At 41.0% G+C, this 15,815-nt stretch overlaps 2 protein-coding genes across 2 annotated transcripts in view; one reads left to right on the top strand and one right to left on the bottom strand.

The window, feature by feature from the left end:
- Nucleotides 1-15,815, bottom strand: part of xab2 (XPA binding protein 2) — a 59,001-nt gene that overhangs the window by 28,169 nt on the left and 15,017 nt on the right. The gene's annotated exons all lie outside the window — the stretch shown is intronic.
- Nucleotides 143-10,459, top strand: LOC147244802 (myosin heavy chain, fast skeletal muscle-like). The gene is made up of 39 exons (XM_086186030.1): nt 143-361; nt 509-652; nt 741-897; nt 1,010-1,037; nt 1,120-1,231; nt 1,309-1,401; nt 1,482-1,545; nt 1,660-1,758; nt 1,841-1,944; nt 2,048-2,186; nt 2,296-2,414; nt 2,518-2,667; nt 2,751-2,921; nt 3,014-3,320; nt 3,511-3,581; nt 3,684-3,771; nt 3,859-3,976; nt 4,081-4,204; nt 4,303-4,439; nt 4,558-4,813; nt 5,023-5,265; nt 5,357-5,533; nt 5,653-5,798; nt 5,930-6,020; nt 6,107-6,496; nt 6,619-6,745; nt 6,826-6,944; nt 7,274-7,470; nt 7,556-7,739; nt 7,830-7,995; nt 8,198-8,322; nt 8,418-8,726; nt 8,802-9,005; nt 9,092-9,217; nt 9,331-9,501; nt 9,612-9,716; nt 9,803-9,898; nt 10,028-10,159; nt 10,332-10,459. The coding sequence occupies exons 1-39, from the start codon at nt 158-160 to the stop codon at nt 10,347-10,349; spliced, it is 5,811 nt and encodes a 1,936-aa protein (XP_086042156.1). The 5' UTR covers nt 143-157; the 3' UTR covers nt 10,350-10,459.

The following is a 15,815-nucleotide window of genomic DNA, read 5'->3' as shown; positions in this document are numbered from 1 at the left end:
CTCCTCTGGATACTGTACCACACATTCTTTTCTGGAGCGAGCTGAGGTAAAGAAAACAAATCAAAATCTCCGTCATCAGATGGTCAGAGGCTCAAAACTAAATCACGCTGATTTTTAAAAAATACTTCTACTCTACAGGCCCCACTAAAGAGCCACCATGAGTACAGACGCGGAGATGGAGCAGTATGGCGCTGCAGCCATTTATCTCCGGAAACCGGAGAGGGAGAGGATTGAGGCTCAGACTGCCCCATTTGATGCCAAAACTGCCTACTTTGTGGCGGATCCAGATGAGATGTACCTCAAGGGTAAACTTACAAAGAAAGAGGGTGGAAAAGCCACAGTTGAAACTCTGTCCGGAAAGGTAGGCAATTATCTATTTTTGAACAGAACCTTCCAATCTATTTCCAAGACTTTTTCAATATAAAAGAATGCCACCCATTGAAATTGTGTGTAAATGGAATATTTACACTCCATCAAAAAAACTGAATGTATTGTGTCTCCTGTCCAGTCAATCACTGTGAAAGAGGATGACATCCATGCCATGAATCCTCCAAAGTTCGACAAAATTGAGGACATGGCCATGATGACCCATCTGAATGAGCCCTGTGTGTTGTATAACCTCAAAGAGCGTTATGCATCATGGATGATCTACGTAAGTTTTCACTTGAATGAATAGTAAATGTATATCTGCATATCTAAAGGGTAATAACAACATTTATTTTCCATCTGTGCCATGACAGACCTATTCTGGGTTGTTCTGCGTCGTCGTGAATCCCTACAAGTGGCTTCCCGTGTATGATGCTACTTGTGTAGGAGCATACAGAGGCAAGAAGAGGATTGAGGCTCCACCCCACATCTTCTCCATCTCTGACAATGCCTATCAGTTCATGCTCACTGGTGAGATAAAAATAATTATCATCATTGTTAAACTTTGTATAACTGAACGAAAACATGAGCTTGCTGATGTAAAGAAACAACTTAATTCATACAAGGATGTTTGCATTTTCAGATCGTGAGAACCAGTCTATCCTGATTACGTAAGTGGCACATACATGAGATTGCTTTAAAAACTTGAGAATAACGATGCTGCAACCTGACATAATGTATCCTTTAAACCAGTGGTGAATCCGGTGCTGGAAAGACTGTCAACACCAAGCGTGTCATCCAGTACTTTGCAACAATTGCAGCTATTGGAGCAAAGAAGGCTGAGCCAACACCCGGCAAAATGCAGGTAATATACATTAACTGTTTGTTGTTAGTATATTCATTTGGATGGGTGTCTTATGTAATTAAATACCTTTCGCACAGGGCTCCCTTGAGGACCAAATTGTTGCAGCCAACCCTCTGCTGGAGGCTTATGGTAATGCCAAAACCGTGAGGAATGACAACTCCTCTCGTTTCGTAAGTAGTCAAAGAAAAAAATTATGTTCCGCTTTTTTAAGATTTAAAGGAATGATTTTGTTCATGGTCTGTCTCTCTAGGGTAAATTCATCAGAATCCACTTTGGTTCCTCTGGCAAACTTGCTTCAGCTGATATTGAAACTTGTAAGTTTAACTTGTGGTGTGAGATTAGTCAGTTCTAAAATATGGCTTGTGATAAACTAATGATATGTAATATAATGGACAAATCTCATATTCTCTGTTTTAATTTGTTGTTAGATCTGCTGGAGAAGTCCCGTGTGACCTTCCAGTTGTCTGCTGAGAGGAGCTACCATATCTTCTACCAGCTGATGACTGGCCACAAGCCTGAGCTTCTGGGTGTGTTACATCAAAATAAATATAGAATAGGACCAAAATTAGTACAGACATTGACTTGTGTTTTTCCTCTATTTCCTTCCAGAGGCTCTCCTGATCACCACCAACCCCTATGACTACCCAATGATCAGTCAGGGTGAAATCACTGTCAAGAGTATCAATGACGTGGAGGAGTTCATTGCAACAGATGTAAGAAAACAACTGATGCTTGTTATGTTATAGGAGAAGTGTACTTTTGAAAACTGGTGACAAATGCTTAAACTCTAATGACTTTGCTTCATGTGCAATACAGACTGCTATTGACATCCTGGGCTTCACTGCTGAGGAGAAAGTTGGTATCTACAAGCTGACTGGTGCTGTGATGCATCACGGCAACATGAAATTCAAGCAGAAGCAGCGCGAGGAGCAGGCTGAACCTGATGGCACTGAGGGTAATTCTGAAAATATTACTGTCTTGCACATTTTGCAAGGGATGAGTATCATATCTCATGCTGGGTATGTCCCACATCACTCACAGCTAATAGATTGTCTTTCCATCAGTGGCTGACAAAATTGCCTACCTTTTGGGCCTGAACTCAGCTGATATGCTGAAAGCTCTGTGCTACCCAAGGGTCAAAGTCGGAAATGAGATGGTCACCAAAGGTCAGACCGTCCCACAGGTGAGAAAAAGAAAATGTGTGTTACAAATTTAAGCAATATTGTAACTCTTGACATGAAAATGTGATTTGGGATGATTTCTTATGATACTGATTCTGTTTATAGGTCAACAACGCTGTCTCAGCTCTGTGCAAGTCTATCTATGAGAAAATGTTCTTGTGGATGGTCATCCGTATCAATGAGATGTTGGACACTAAGCAGCCAAGACAGTTCTTCATTGGAGTGTTGGATATTGCTGGATTTGAGATCTTCGATGTGAGTAATTTGAAAAACTTCCAAGTGTTTTTAGAGATGCACATCATTTTGCAATGCAGTTGACTGAGTTTATGTAATTACAGTTCAACAGCTTGGAGCAGCTCTGCATCAACTTCACCAATGAGAAACTGCAACAGTTCTTTAACCAGCACATGTTCGTCCTGGAGCAAGAGGAGTACAAGAAGGAGGGCATTGAATGGGAGTTCATTGACTTCGGTATGGACTTGGCTGCCTGCATTGAGCTTATTGAGAAGGTAAGATGAATCTGTTGGTCAGTAATAATTCCTGCTGTCTGGTTGTCTGCTAAATACTTGATAATATGTGATATGTTATAATTTACCCACAGCCAATGGGCATCTTCTCCATCCTTGAAGAGGAGTGCATGTTCCCCAAGGCCTCTGATACTACTTTCAAGAACAAGCTGCACGATCAGCATCTTGGCAAGACCAAGGCCTTTGAGAAGCCAAAGCCTGGAAAGGGCAAGGCTGAGGCTCACTTCTCCCTGGTCCACTATGCTGGAACAGTGGACTACAACATCAGTGGCTGGCTGGACAAGAACAAGGACCCCCTGAATGACTCCGTCGTCCAGCTCTACCAGAAGGCTTCAAACAAACTTCTGGCCTTCCTGTACGCAACCCATGGCAGTGCTGAGGGTAAGAAGCTGATCATGTCATTACTGTGTGGAAGTGTTGTAATTTAGTAAATGAATGTGTGGTGTACAAGCATAAACAAAAATGAACGAAGACTTAATCCTTAAGAGGCAATATTTTTGGGGAAACTGCTGACACTCCACCAAATAACACACAGTCTGTGCTGTTCATAAAATGCTGTGTTGAAATATAGAGGCTGCCGGTGGCAAGAAGGGTGGCAAGAAGAAGGGTGGTTCCTTCCAGACCGTGTCTGCACTTTTCAGGGTAAGCTTCATTCATTCAGAAAGGTATTTTAAATCAAATTAGATTAGATGTTAGGTGCTGGGTCCATGTCTGTTTGCTAAAAATTATATTCCACCCTTCCAGGAGAATTTGGCCAAGCTGATGACCAACTTGAGGAGCACTCACCCTCACTTTGTGCGCTGCCTGATTCCTAACGAATCAAAGACCCCAGGTAAAAAGCACTCTGACACAATTTGTGTACTACATGTCATACAATTGTGCAAAAAATGATATAAACCAACAAATTGATACATTTCAGGTCTCATGGAGAACTTCTTGGTCATCCATCAGCTGAGGTGTAACGGTGTGCTGGAGGGTATCAGAATCTGCAGAAAGGGTTTCCCCAGCAGAATCCTCTACGGTGACTTCAAGCAGAGGTGGCTTCAGATATCAGTTCATGTCTATTTCAGAAGAATTATGATGAGAAACCTGAGGTACAAATGTGAAACAAATACTCATACAATGTAATTTTCTGTCATAGATACAAAGTCCTGAATGCCAGTGTCATCCCAGAGGGACAGTTCATTGACAACAAGAAAGCTTCAGAGAAGCTTCTTGGCTCCATTGATGTGGATCACACTCAGTACAGATTTGGACACACAAAGGTGCATTTACTGGGAAAATATCAACAGACATGACATGTGAATGATGCGCTGTTGTAGATTATGCATCATTAATCAATTTTTCTCACTTTAAAACACAGGTGTTCTTCAAAGCTGGTCTGCTGGGTACCCTGGAGGAGATGAGAGATGAGAAGTTGGCTGAGCTGGTGACCATGACTCAGGCTCTTGCCAGAGGATATGTCATGAGGAGGGAGTTTGTTAAGATGATGGAGAGGAGGTAAGATTTTTACAAGAACACAGACAATCTGTTCCATCCAAATAAATGGACGTTTGTTTAATTGTCTCACAAATTCACAGTAGGTAAGAAAGTTTAACTTTATTTATGTAATTTCCAGGGAATCCATCTATTCCATCCAGTACAATATCCGTTCATTCATGAATGTCAAGAACTGGCCATGGCTGAAACTTTACTTCAAGATCAAGCCTCTTCTGAAGAGTGCTGAGACTGAGAAGGAGCTGTCACAAATGAAGGAAAACTATGATAAGATGCAATCAGACCTTGCTGCTGCCCTGGCCAAGAAGAAGGAACTGGAGGAGAAAATGGTTTCCCTGCTGCAAGAAAAGAACGACCTGCAACTTCAAGTAGCAGCTGTAAGCAGAACACAGAAATAACTTTGATTCTCCGATCAACTAAGTATTTTACAATGTTTAGGCCACATACTCTTAACACACACTCACATTCTTCATCGTGCTTCACATTTCTTGTCTACTGGTCGAACGACAGTAGTACATTAACAAAATGATTACAAACAAATATGAATATCCTTCACAAAAAAATAACATGCTCAACTGTTCTACAGGAAGTTGAGAACCTCTCAGATGCTGAGGAAAGGTGTGAAGGGCTCATTAAGAGCAAGATCCAGCTCGAGGCCAAACTCAAAGAGACAACTGAGAGACTGGAGGATGAAGAGGAAATCAACGCCGAGCTGACTGCCAAGAAGAGGAAGCTGGAGGACGAATGCTCTGAGCTGAAGAAAGACATTGATGACTTGGAACTCACCTTGGCTAAAGTGGAGAAGGAGAAACATGCCACTGAAAACAAGGTTCCATTTATGAGTTCCATATATGAATTCTCTTTTATAAAGATATGGACATGTTTCAACTTCATTTCAACAACTTTTTTCAATACTTCAGGTGAAAAACCTGACAGAGGAGATGGCATCTCAAGATGAGTCTATTGCCAAACTGACCAAGGAGAAGAAAGCCCTCCAAGAGGCCCACCAGCAAACACTGGATGATCTCCAGGCAGAGGAAGACAAAGTCAACACTCTGACCAAGGCCAAGACAAAGCTGGAGCAGCAAGTGGATGATGTGAGGAAAACCATAGCTTTTGATCATGAGTTTGGGTTCACAGCTTGTGTATTTGAAATCATACTCTATTACATCTACATACAATAACAATTTATGTGACCATAATGTTTTCTTAAAAGCTTGAGGGATCACTGGAGCAAGAGAAGAAGCTCCGTATGGACCTTGAGAGAGCCAAGAGAAAGCTTGAGGGAGATCTGAAATTGGCCCAGGAATCCATCATGGATCTGGAGAATGACAAGCAGCAATCTGACGAGAAAATCAAGAAGTAAGGGATTTTTACTTCTGTTCACATTTTGCAACAAATACGATTTTATATGCTTCAGTAATTATTGCCCAGAATTTTACATACTGAACCCCAACATCAATTGCAACTATGATTTTACTCTCTCCATAAAGGAAGGACTTTGAGATTAGCCAGCTCCTGAGCAAGATTGAGGATGAACAGTCTCTGGGTGCTCAGCTCCAGAAGAAGATCAAGGAACTCCAGGTAACACACCGTAGACAGCATATATATATTTTAAGACTTAGTAAATGAAAACTGCACCTTTTTGACAACACTATCATCAATGGCAGGCTCGTATTGAGGAGCTGGAGGAAGAGATTGAGGCTGAGAGGGCTGCTAGGGCAAAGGTGGAGAAGCAGAGGGCTGACCTCTCCAGGGAGCTTGAGGAGATCAGTGAGAGGCTCGAGGAGGCTGGTGGAGCAACAGCCGCTCAGATTGAGATGAACAAGAAGCGTGAGGCTGAGTTCCAGAAGCTGCGTCGCGACCTTGAAGAATCAACCCTGCAGCATGAAGCCACCTCAGCCGCTCTCCGCAAGAAGCAGGCCGACAGTGTTGCAGAGCTGGGTGAGCAGATTGACAACCTCCAGCGCGTCAAACAGAAGTTGGAGAAGGAGAAGAGCGAGTACAAGATGGAGATTGATGACCTCTCCAGCAACATGGAGGCTGTCGCTAAGTCAAAGGCAAGTCATTTGTTTGAAAGTGAGGGGTGTGAGATAAAAATGGCCATAAATTTAAATCTGAAGATTTGCTCAATATTTGAATGTAAATATACAATGTATTTATTATGGATGATTGATTTTAGGGCAACCTGGAAAAAATGTGCAGAACTCTTGAGGATCAGCTGAGTGAACTCAAAGCCAAAAACGATGAGAATGTTCGCCAGCTGAATGACATTAATGCACAGAGGGCAAGACTTCAGACCGAGAATGGTGAGAAACATGAAATTAAATTAAATGAGACCTGGAATGATGAATATCACAAATCACACATCCAACTTCTTGTCATTCAGGTGAGTTCTCTCGCCAGCTTGAGGAGAAAGAAGCTCTGGTTTCCCAGCTCACAAGAGGCAAACAGGCCTTCACTCAGCAGATTGAGGAGCTGAAGAGGCATGTTGAGGAGGAAGTCAAGGTATAAAAATCCTCATATTCTGTGATAAAGTTTTCACTGAGAGTTAATAGAATCTTTCCTTAGAAATGTGGTTTGTCAACTGTTTCTCCATTTACATGTAGGATTTGAGTGCTAAGTGATGCTTAAAACTTAATTTGTTGGATTAAAAATCTATTATCAAGCCTCCCTGGACCCCAAATTGAAATCTGAATGCAAATGAGCTGAACAGGATAATGAAATAATTTTATACCTGGTACCATGAGTATTACATTTTTTTAATTTCAAAATGCACCTTTCTGATATTTAATTGATACGTGAGTCATTAAAATGTGTCTTGTCACGTTCATCAGGCCAAAAATGCCCTGGCCCATTCCGTTCAGTCGGCCCGCCACGACTGTGACCTGCTCAGAGAACAGTTTGAGGAGGAGCAGGAGGCTAAAGCTGAGCTCCAGAGAGGAATGTCCAAGGCCAACAGTGAGGTGGCTCAGTGGAGAACCAAATATGAGACTGATGCTATCCAGCGCACCGAGGAGCTGGAGGAGGCCAAGTACGTCTCTGTCTTTCTGAGTTTAAATCCATTTCAACTGCTTGCTTTTTAAGGTATCATTTTAACATCTTCCTCTTCACTACAGGAAAAAGCTTGCCCAGCGTCTCCAGGACGCAGAGGAGTCCATTGAGGCTGTGAACTCCAAGTGCGCCTCTTTGGAGAAGACCAAGCAGAGGCTGCAGGGTGAGGTGGAGGACCTCATGATTGATGTGGAGAGAGCAAATGCTCTGGCTGCTAACCTTGACAAGAAGCAGAGGAACTTTGATAAGGTGACATGAAATCAAAATCAAATTTCCCTGAATAAAACTCAAATCTACTGAATATCCTGTTATAATTGTTGTTCATCTATATATTTTAAGGTCCTGGCAGAATGGAAACAGAAGTACGAGGAGGGCCAGGCTGAGCTGGAAGGAGCCCAGAAGGAGGCTCGCTCTCTCAGCACTGAACTGTTCAAGATGAAGAACTCTTATGAGGAGGCTCTGGATCAGCTGGAGACCATGAAGAGAGAGAACAAGAACCTCCAGCGTGAGTAATTATGACTGAAATTAATAGAGAATTGAACTTGTAGACAAGAAGTATATTATTACCAGTACACAATCATTTCAGGATGTCAGTACATTTTGACCAACGTAACATAAGTTTGAACACAAATGTATGTAAGATACCCAGCCTGAGCCAGGTAGACCAAGACCTTCACAATATTTTGTCTTTTACTTTTAATCTACAGAGGAGATCTCAGACCTGACTGAACAGCTTGGTGAGACCGGAAAGAGTATCCATGAACTGGAGAAGGCCAAGAAGACCGTGGAGACTGAGAAGTCCGAGATTCAGTCTGCACTGGAGGAAGCCGAAGTAAATATCTAAATTCCAACATCTGACTACCTTTATAATCAACTGCAATTGTACTAATTTAGAAAACATTCAAATATTCAAACTTTTTCCTTTAGGGTACACTGGAGCACGAGGAGGCTAAGATTCTCCGTGTTCAGCTTGAGCTCAACCAGATCAAGGGTGAGGTCGACAGGAAGCTGGCAGAGAAAGATGAGGAGATGGAGCAGATCAAGAGGAACAGCCAGAGAGTGATTGACTCCATGCAGAGCACTCTTGATGCTGAGGTCAGGAGCAGGAATGATGCCCTGAGAGTCAAGAAGAAGATGGAGGGAGACCTGAATGAGATGGAGATTCAGCTGAGCCACGCCAACAGGCAGGCTGCTGAGGCCCAGAAACAACTGAGGAATGTCCAGGGACAGCTCAAGGTGAAGTTTGTTGGACCAATGAATTAAGAAAGTATATGGAATATAGAAAGTTAACAGAACACTTTACTTTTTCAGGATGCCCAACTTCACCTTGATGATGCTCTCAGAGGACAAGAAGACATGAAGGAGCAGGTTGCCATGGTGGAGCGCAGAAATGTCCTGATGCTGGCAGAAATCGAGGAGCTGAGAGCCGCTCTGGAGCAGACTGAGAGAGGCCGCAAAGTGGCTGAGCAGGAGCTGGTTGATGCTAGCGAGCGTGTTGGACTGCTTCACTCTCAGGTTCATATTCAGTAATTTAACAAATAATTCATGCAGAATACCTTCTTTAATTACAAATAAATCTATATTGAATTTTTATCATTCAGAATACCAGTCTCATGAACACCAAGAAGAAGCTGGAGTCAGACCTTGTCCAGGTCCAGGGTGAAGTGGACGATGCTGTTCAGGAAGCAAGAAATGCTGAGGAGAAAGCCAAGAAGGCTATCACTGATGTGAGTTTTCAGCTCTACACTTGCTATTTTCTAAATGGTTCAAAATGACTATTTTGTGATTATAGTAAATATATTAAAAATCTCACTTGATTCTTGATCTTTCATAATTTCAGGCAGCCATGATGGCTGAGGAGCTGAAGAAGGAACAGGACACCAGCGCTCACCTGGAGAGGATGAAGAAGAACCTGGAGGTCACCGTCAAGGACCTGCAGCACCGTCTGGATGAGGCTGAGAGTCTCGCCATGAAGGGTGGCAAGAAGCAGCTCCAGAAGCTGGAGTCCAGGGTACGAACTGTGTAGAAATCATTTTCTGGAAATGCAAAAAAAACAGTTTCTCTGTTACACACTGAGCCCTATGTGCATAATACTGATGTATTATCATGATGATTTTACAGGTGCGTGAACTGGAAGCTGAAGTTGATGCCGAGCAGAGGCGTGGAGCTGATGCTATTAAAGGAGTCCGCAAATATGAGAGGAGAGTGAAGGAGCTCACCTACCAGGTAAATTCGAATTTAAGTCCTAGCAATAAGCAATACTATCTTAATCCTCTTTATACTCCTGTGTTAACAATCGTTTTGATGCACAGACTGAGGAGGACAAGAAGAATGTGCACAGACTTCAGGATCTGGTGGATAAACTGCAGCTTAAAGTCAAGGCCTACAAGAGACAGGCTGAGGAGGCTGTAAGTGGAATTTTCCTCATTTTTATTTTGGGAGAGTAGCACAAATTGAAACCCACGTTCATAAGGTGTACTAATATGATGGATTACTGAACACAAAAACAATGTTCCGTTACTCCAAATACTTAATAGGAGGAGCAGGCCAACACTCACCTGTCCAGGCTGAGGAAGGTCCAGCATGAGATGGAGGAGGCTCAGGAGCGTGCTGACATCGCTGAGTCCCAGGTTAACAAGCTGAGAGCCAAGAGCCGTGACGCTGGAAAGGTAACCATTTACATGACAATATCATCAAATAATTAAAATAATACACTTTTTTAAATAAAAAATCTTTATTTACATTGTAAAGAGACTCAAGTAATCAACAAAATTGTCTGAATTGGTTGATGGGTCAAGTGCTGAGATTTACGACTGATTTTTATTCTTGTCTTCTTTCCAGTCTGACGCTGCTGAATAAGAGACATCCTTTTGGCACCTTTCAACTGAGTTCATAAAATATGAACTAGCTGTTGAATTGTCTTCTCACAGTGTATTTATTCAATAAACAATTTCCTCATTACTTCACGGAATTTATTTGTATTATTTATCCTCTCGTTTTTCATACATTGGTCAGGAAAGCAACTCGGTGGAGTGAGACTGGTTGATTTGCCAAGAATGTGCGTGAAACTAGACTACCCATTTAACTGGCTTAAGAGTGTAAGTTTCCAGCCCAAGAAATGGTCATGATTCATGTCCACAAGGAAAGGTCTGGTAAAATGAGACCTCCTCTGCTGAGCAGCACTTTTAGCAGGAGTGATATGAGTATCAAGTCATCAGGCTCAATCTTAAATGACACCTTTTTATGGAGCTATGAAGCTAAGTTATTTATAATAGAGCATCAGGGGCAAAATTTAACCCGTGAAGCTGCAATCAATTTTCATTCCCATACTACAAGCAAATGGATAATATCTTATTACTACATTAAACAGAATTCTTTCGCGTTCCATGTGGCTACTGTCCACTGTGAAAAAAGAACCATAAAAAGAAACTTGTATAACAGATTAGCCTAACTGAAAACCACTTACTACAAAATGAAATCCTATTTTAGGAATGTATATAAAATAGAAAAGCTCAAACATCAGTTATGCCTCTTAAGAATTAATCACACACTATGCTTGTACGACCTACTGTAAGCAAGGATGTTTCTTCTCCAAAAAATGCAGAATTATACTCACTTTTGCACTTAATTGATGAATAAATCTTAAATTCACAGTTGTGGAAGTCAAAAAGACTGAAAGTTAATACTGCCCTCACCTTCGATGTTTAAAGCTGAACATTAACGTTGCAAGATTATCATGATGACCTGTCTCAATGAATATTTGTATCCGGTTACACGAAACAAATGCCATATTGTCTAATTCTATTCTTATCCAACATTTACAATTAACTAGTTCAACTACGGTCATCCAGATAGAACATCAGTGATATAACCAGAAATGTTTCATAAATACTTGATCAAAAGAAAATTTCAATTACACTTTGGTACTGAACATACTGCAGACCTCGCTCATGATATAACAGAGGCAATAAACAATACAAATTTCAAAATATGAAGTTTATTACATAGCTTAAAAATGTACATCAAAAATAAAGTATTACATGACAGAGGTCTGAACAGCCTTTCATTCCCTGTCACTGAGATCTGGTCTGACAGAATTCGCAACAGTTTTTAAACAGGATATTCGGAACAAGACTTACAAGTGCAAACACTGTTTGGACTATAAGTACGACTAGACAAAGGCTGTGAATATTACAAGTGTTGGACAGCTCCCTATCATGCAATCTAATGCAAAAATTTGATTTATCATTGTTACTTTCTGATGGTATCTAAAAGCATAAGCATGCAATACTCGGTCTTCTTTCCCCCCCAAAAAAAACAACCCAAAAAACTTCAGAACTGGTAGCAAGCATTACTGCACTACAAAGAGACCCCCTTGAAATGTTAGGAAACACAATTTCAATCTTATCGCAGCAAAATACATTTAAATCATCTATCCATGACTTGTAATAAAGATCCCTTCAAACTGACTGAATGAACAATGCACGTTCAATTCATTAGCAATACAAATCATTGTATCTACCATTTAGCGAAGCTGGACAAGCAGTTCTGGTTGAAAGTGTCACACTTAAGTGATGAAATCAGACAACTACGCAGGCATATGACACCTTATGAGCTGCCTTATATGTACTCTAGTAGTCTCTGTCATCACTTTATGCTTAGTGACACTACGGCCAGACTTGCAAATGCCTTTCTATTTTTGATCATGCTGTGTAACATTACCGTAACTGGAAATGTGTACAGTCAACAAATAAATTACACATGCCACATATAAAATCTGATATGTCCCTTACAGCTCATCTTATACCCATATTAAGGCTGTTGAACATGCACAGATTTAACCCTTTGGAGTCTTGGGCTATCTTGGTTGTTTTTTTTAATATGTTTGATTATGCATGTAACATTTTCTTGCACACTGTTGCTAACTGTTTTCTCAGCACAACATGTTTATGACCTGAAATAATTTGTTTGTTTGTTTTCCACACTGACACATTTATCACTGTAGGAACTAAAGACGAGGACTAAAAGATGACATCACACATGACATCTTGATTTTTTTTCCAATAACATGGAGGGACAGCGCAACCATGACTGATTGATTGATGCGCCACCACAAAGCATGTAATTCCTGTGAATATTGTGATACACGAAGGGGAGACCACCAACACTACAGACTATAGACCTCCTTGTGCTCCATAAAATCTTTGGGTTTTGGAAAGCATGACAACACATCTAATTTGCATTACATCAATTCCGCATTTTACAGAAGCTCATGTGTGAACAATCAGATATTTGTTATTGAGAAAAATTTTCAACATTCACCACACAACCATACAAGTAGATGCAGATGGATATTGGCTTCAGTTAAGTATTTCAGGATGAGCAGGCAATCAGTGAAATTAACAGATAATTTCTAATCCAAGTTTTCACAAAAATTGAGTAAACACTATCTCTATTTAGAATCATCTGGAGTTCCTGTGGGTGACAGAGAGGAAGCAGGCAGGCTGTCCAGTTCCTGAAGTTCTCGATAGCTGATAGAACGAAACATTCGTCGTATGAAAGTTTTGTGACTGCAAGCTACTGTATGAAGTATAAAGTACGCTATGAAGTTCAAAAACTAAGCAGGCTTTCTTTGTGACATGAAAGTGGCAGGAAATGCAACAAATCTATCCACACATATACTTCGTATCATTCGTACACATTAATTTGAGCACTTGTGAATATTTTTGAAATACTGATAAAAGTTTCTTTTTTATGTCAAAGTACTTATGATAATTATGTTGAAAAAGGCTGGTAATGTAGGGTTAAGTCTGTTGGTGTACCTGCTGCAAACCACGTTTCCCTTAGAGTACAAGAAAGATACCTGATGTTCCCTTTTTGATCAGGCTTATAGTTGGGCTGCTTTGGCTGGCCCTTAGATATGCTGCTATAGGCTTAGGCTGCTGGTGGATCTCCCATGGTGCACTGGGCTTCTCTCTCATCCTCTCTTCCCTCTCTGTCCTCCTATATGTGTCATACATAAATCATACTCATACATATTACTGACTCGTCTTCTTCTCTGGAGCCCTGGGCTCCCCTCATCCCAGATCCCGGGTGCTGCTGGAGGAGACTGCAGACCTGAAGAGGCTCAAGCTGCCACCCGTAGCGCCACCTGCTCACGTCCCCGTCTGTCCATCAGTCTCTTCCCTTTCTCTCTCTCAATCTCTGTCCCACTCTTTCCTTCTGCATATCTGTCTTCCTCCATTATCTGTCTTTGTCTCTGCCCCGCTCTCTTACCCCCCAACCAGTCAAAGCAGAAGGCCGTCCCCATTGAGCCTGGGTCTGCTCGACGTTCCTGCCTGTTAAAAGGAAGGTTTTTGTCGCCGCTGTTGCAGGATGTGCTTGCTGATGGAGAATTGTTGGGTGTTAATTCATTGGAGGAGTGTGGTACTGGACCTGCTCCACTTGTAAAGAGTCATGAGATATCTTTTGTTGTGATTTGGAGCTATATAAATAAAATTGACTTGACAATTGACTTCCCTGACCTTGACAGACTGCTACAGATAAAATATTCATCATACAACGCCATTCAATATGTATCCACTAGCATATTCAGGTACAGTTAAACCTAGATCCTTGGAATTTGACAACCTCACAGCTGGTGCACTTTTATAGTTAATTTCTTTTGAATAAGGCTGCTAATGGTCTCTATGAGAGGGAATATTTCCCCCAGGAGCCGCCACCTGCTGGTCATTTTGACTGACCATTGCACTGTTGGTTGCCGTTTTATGATGGCGACATACTATGGTTTGTTCTGTCTTCGATCCAGATTGTAATATATTTCATTAAATACATCTGAGTGTTGAAAATTCTCAAACATTTGGGTTGGAACTATTCAAGAAGGAAATAAGGGGAGCCCTGACACCAGACTAGTTGAGAACCATCTTCACTGCATACAAAATCCATAGGATGGAAGAAATACACTGATGTTGATGAATCCGCTGCCGATGCCACAACACGTAAAACATAAACTTAAAACCACAGAAAAAAACATTGGCCTTCAGAAGGGTTCCAACAACACAACAAACTATTATGTGTTGAGGATGTTGAGAATTCTAATTTGCCATCTTTCCTATGTTGCATAATTTTAACAACTGTCAAAATGTGATTAACACAAAAACACTACCTAACAAACGCCACCTGTATGCATGTACCCATGTGCATACTGGAAACATTGGGGTTTACCTGTCCCACACAAGAATGAAGGGAACAAAGCGGGATCTATGAATATGGAGCCATCATAAGGAACTTCACTTACTTTACAAAGGTGTCTCTTTCACCAATTCACACGCTCATACATTGATGATTGAGGCTGCAACAGTTCAGTATCTTGCTCAAGGACACTTTGATGCATATGTCAGAGGAGTAAGGGATCAAAATATTAACCCTGTCATCACTGTGGCAAATCTTCACCCTCTATGCTCCCCCTTTTGGTGAATTACGTAAGTCCACAGAGGACTTAAAACTTTGTGTTATTCTTCTAGTACTACATGAACCACCACTAACGCAACACCTGATGCTGCTCTGTGAGCTACAATTCATGTCAACAGCCAAGTAAACTATAACAGACCTAGAAAAAAGTTACGTGGCAATTTCCTATTTTGGATGCAACTTCTCCTTTTTAGATTGTGTTGACTCTGTACTTTTCTATCAACGTTACCTGACCCTGCAGGATGGCTCTAATAACCACACGTAATCTAACGTATTTGTTTTACAAACTTGTAATGGTATTACCTTACATCAACAGACAGCATACTATTCATTCAGGAGAAAAAAATAAATTAATCATGCAAAAAGATAAGCCTGCTTGAACTTGAGATATGGTGCAAACATATCTGAACGTGTCCTATAAATATATCCTTCATTGTAAGCCAAATGTGAAACACTGCTCCCTCCATTCGCTGGATTTATTTTTGACTGTGGTAATACCTTTTGATCTGCTGGTATGATTGTATGAAAATAATACTGGCTAAAAATCTGGAAATAAAGGTTGATTCTGAGGATAATCCCAAACTTAATCTTCAATAAATCATTTACTTTCTACTTGTGATATCTTAAACTGAAAATATTATACCCATCGATAAGTTCATGTTCTATTATTTCCAGCAAAACATCAATGGTATTTGTGATGAACACATTTCTGGTGTTAAATTATCTGTGTTGGCAAGCCTTCTTGAAGTCTGTTCCCAAGGAGACATGTAACACCTGTTCAGCATTAATGGAAAGAACATCCGTCTGAATTTTGTTGAAGATATTTGAGATTTGTACGTCCTGCAATGATACACC

The sequence above is a fragment of the Aulostomus chinensis genome, chromosome 18 (genome assembly GCF_037954235.1).
Source record: "Aulostomus chinensis isolate RoL2024-O1b breed Wild chromosome 18, RoL_Achi_v1.0, whole genome shotgun sequence".
Taxonomy (NCBI): domain Eukaryota; kingdom Metazoa; phylum Chordata; class Actinopteri; order Syngnathiformes; family Aulostomidae; genus Aulostomus; species Aulostomus chinensis.
This window is presented reverse-complemented; position numbering and strand designations above follow the sequence as displayed.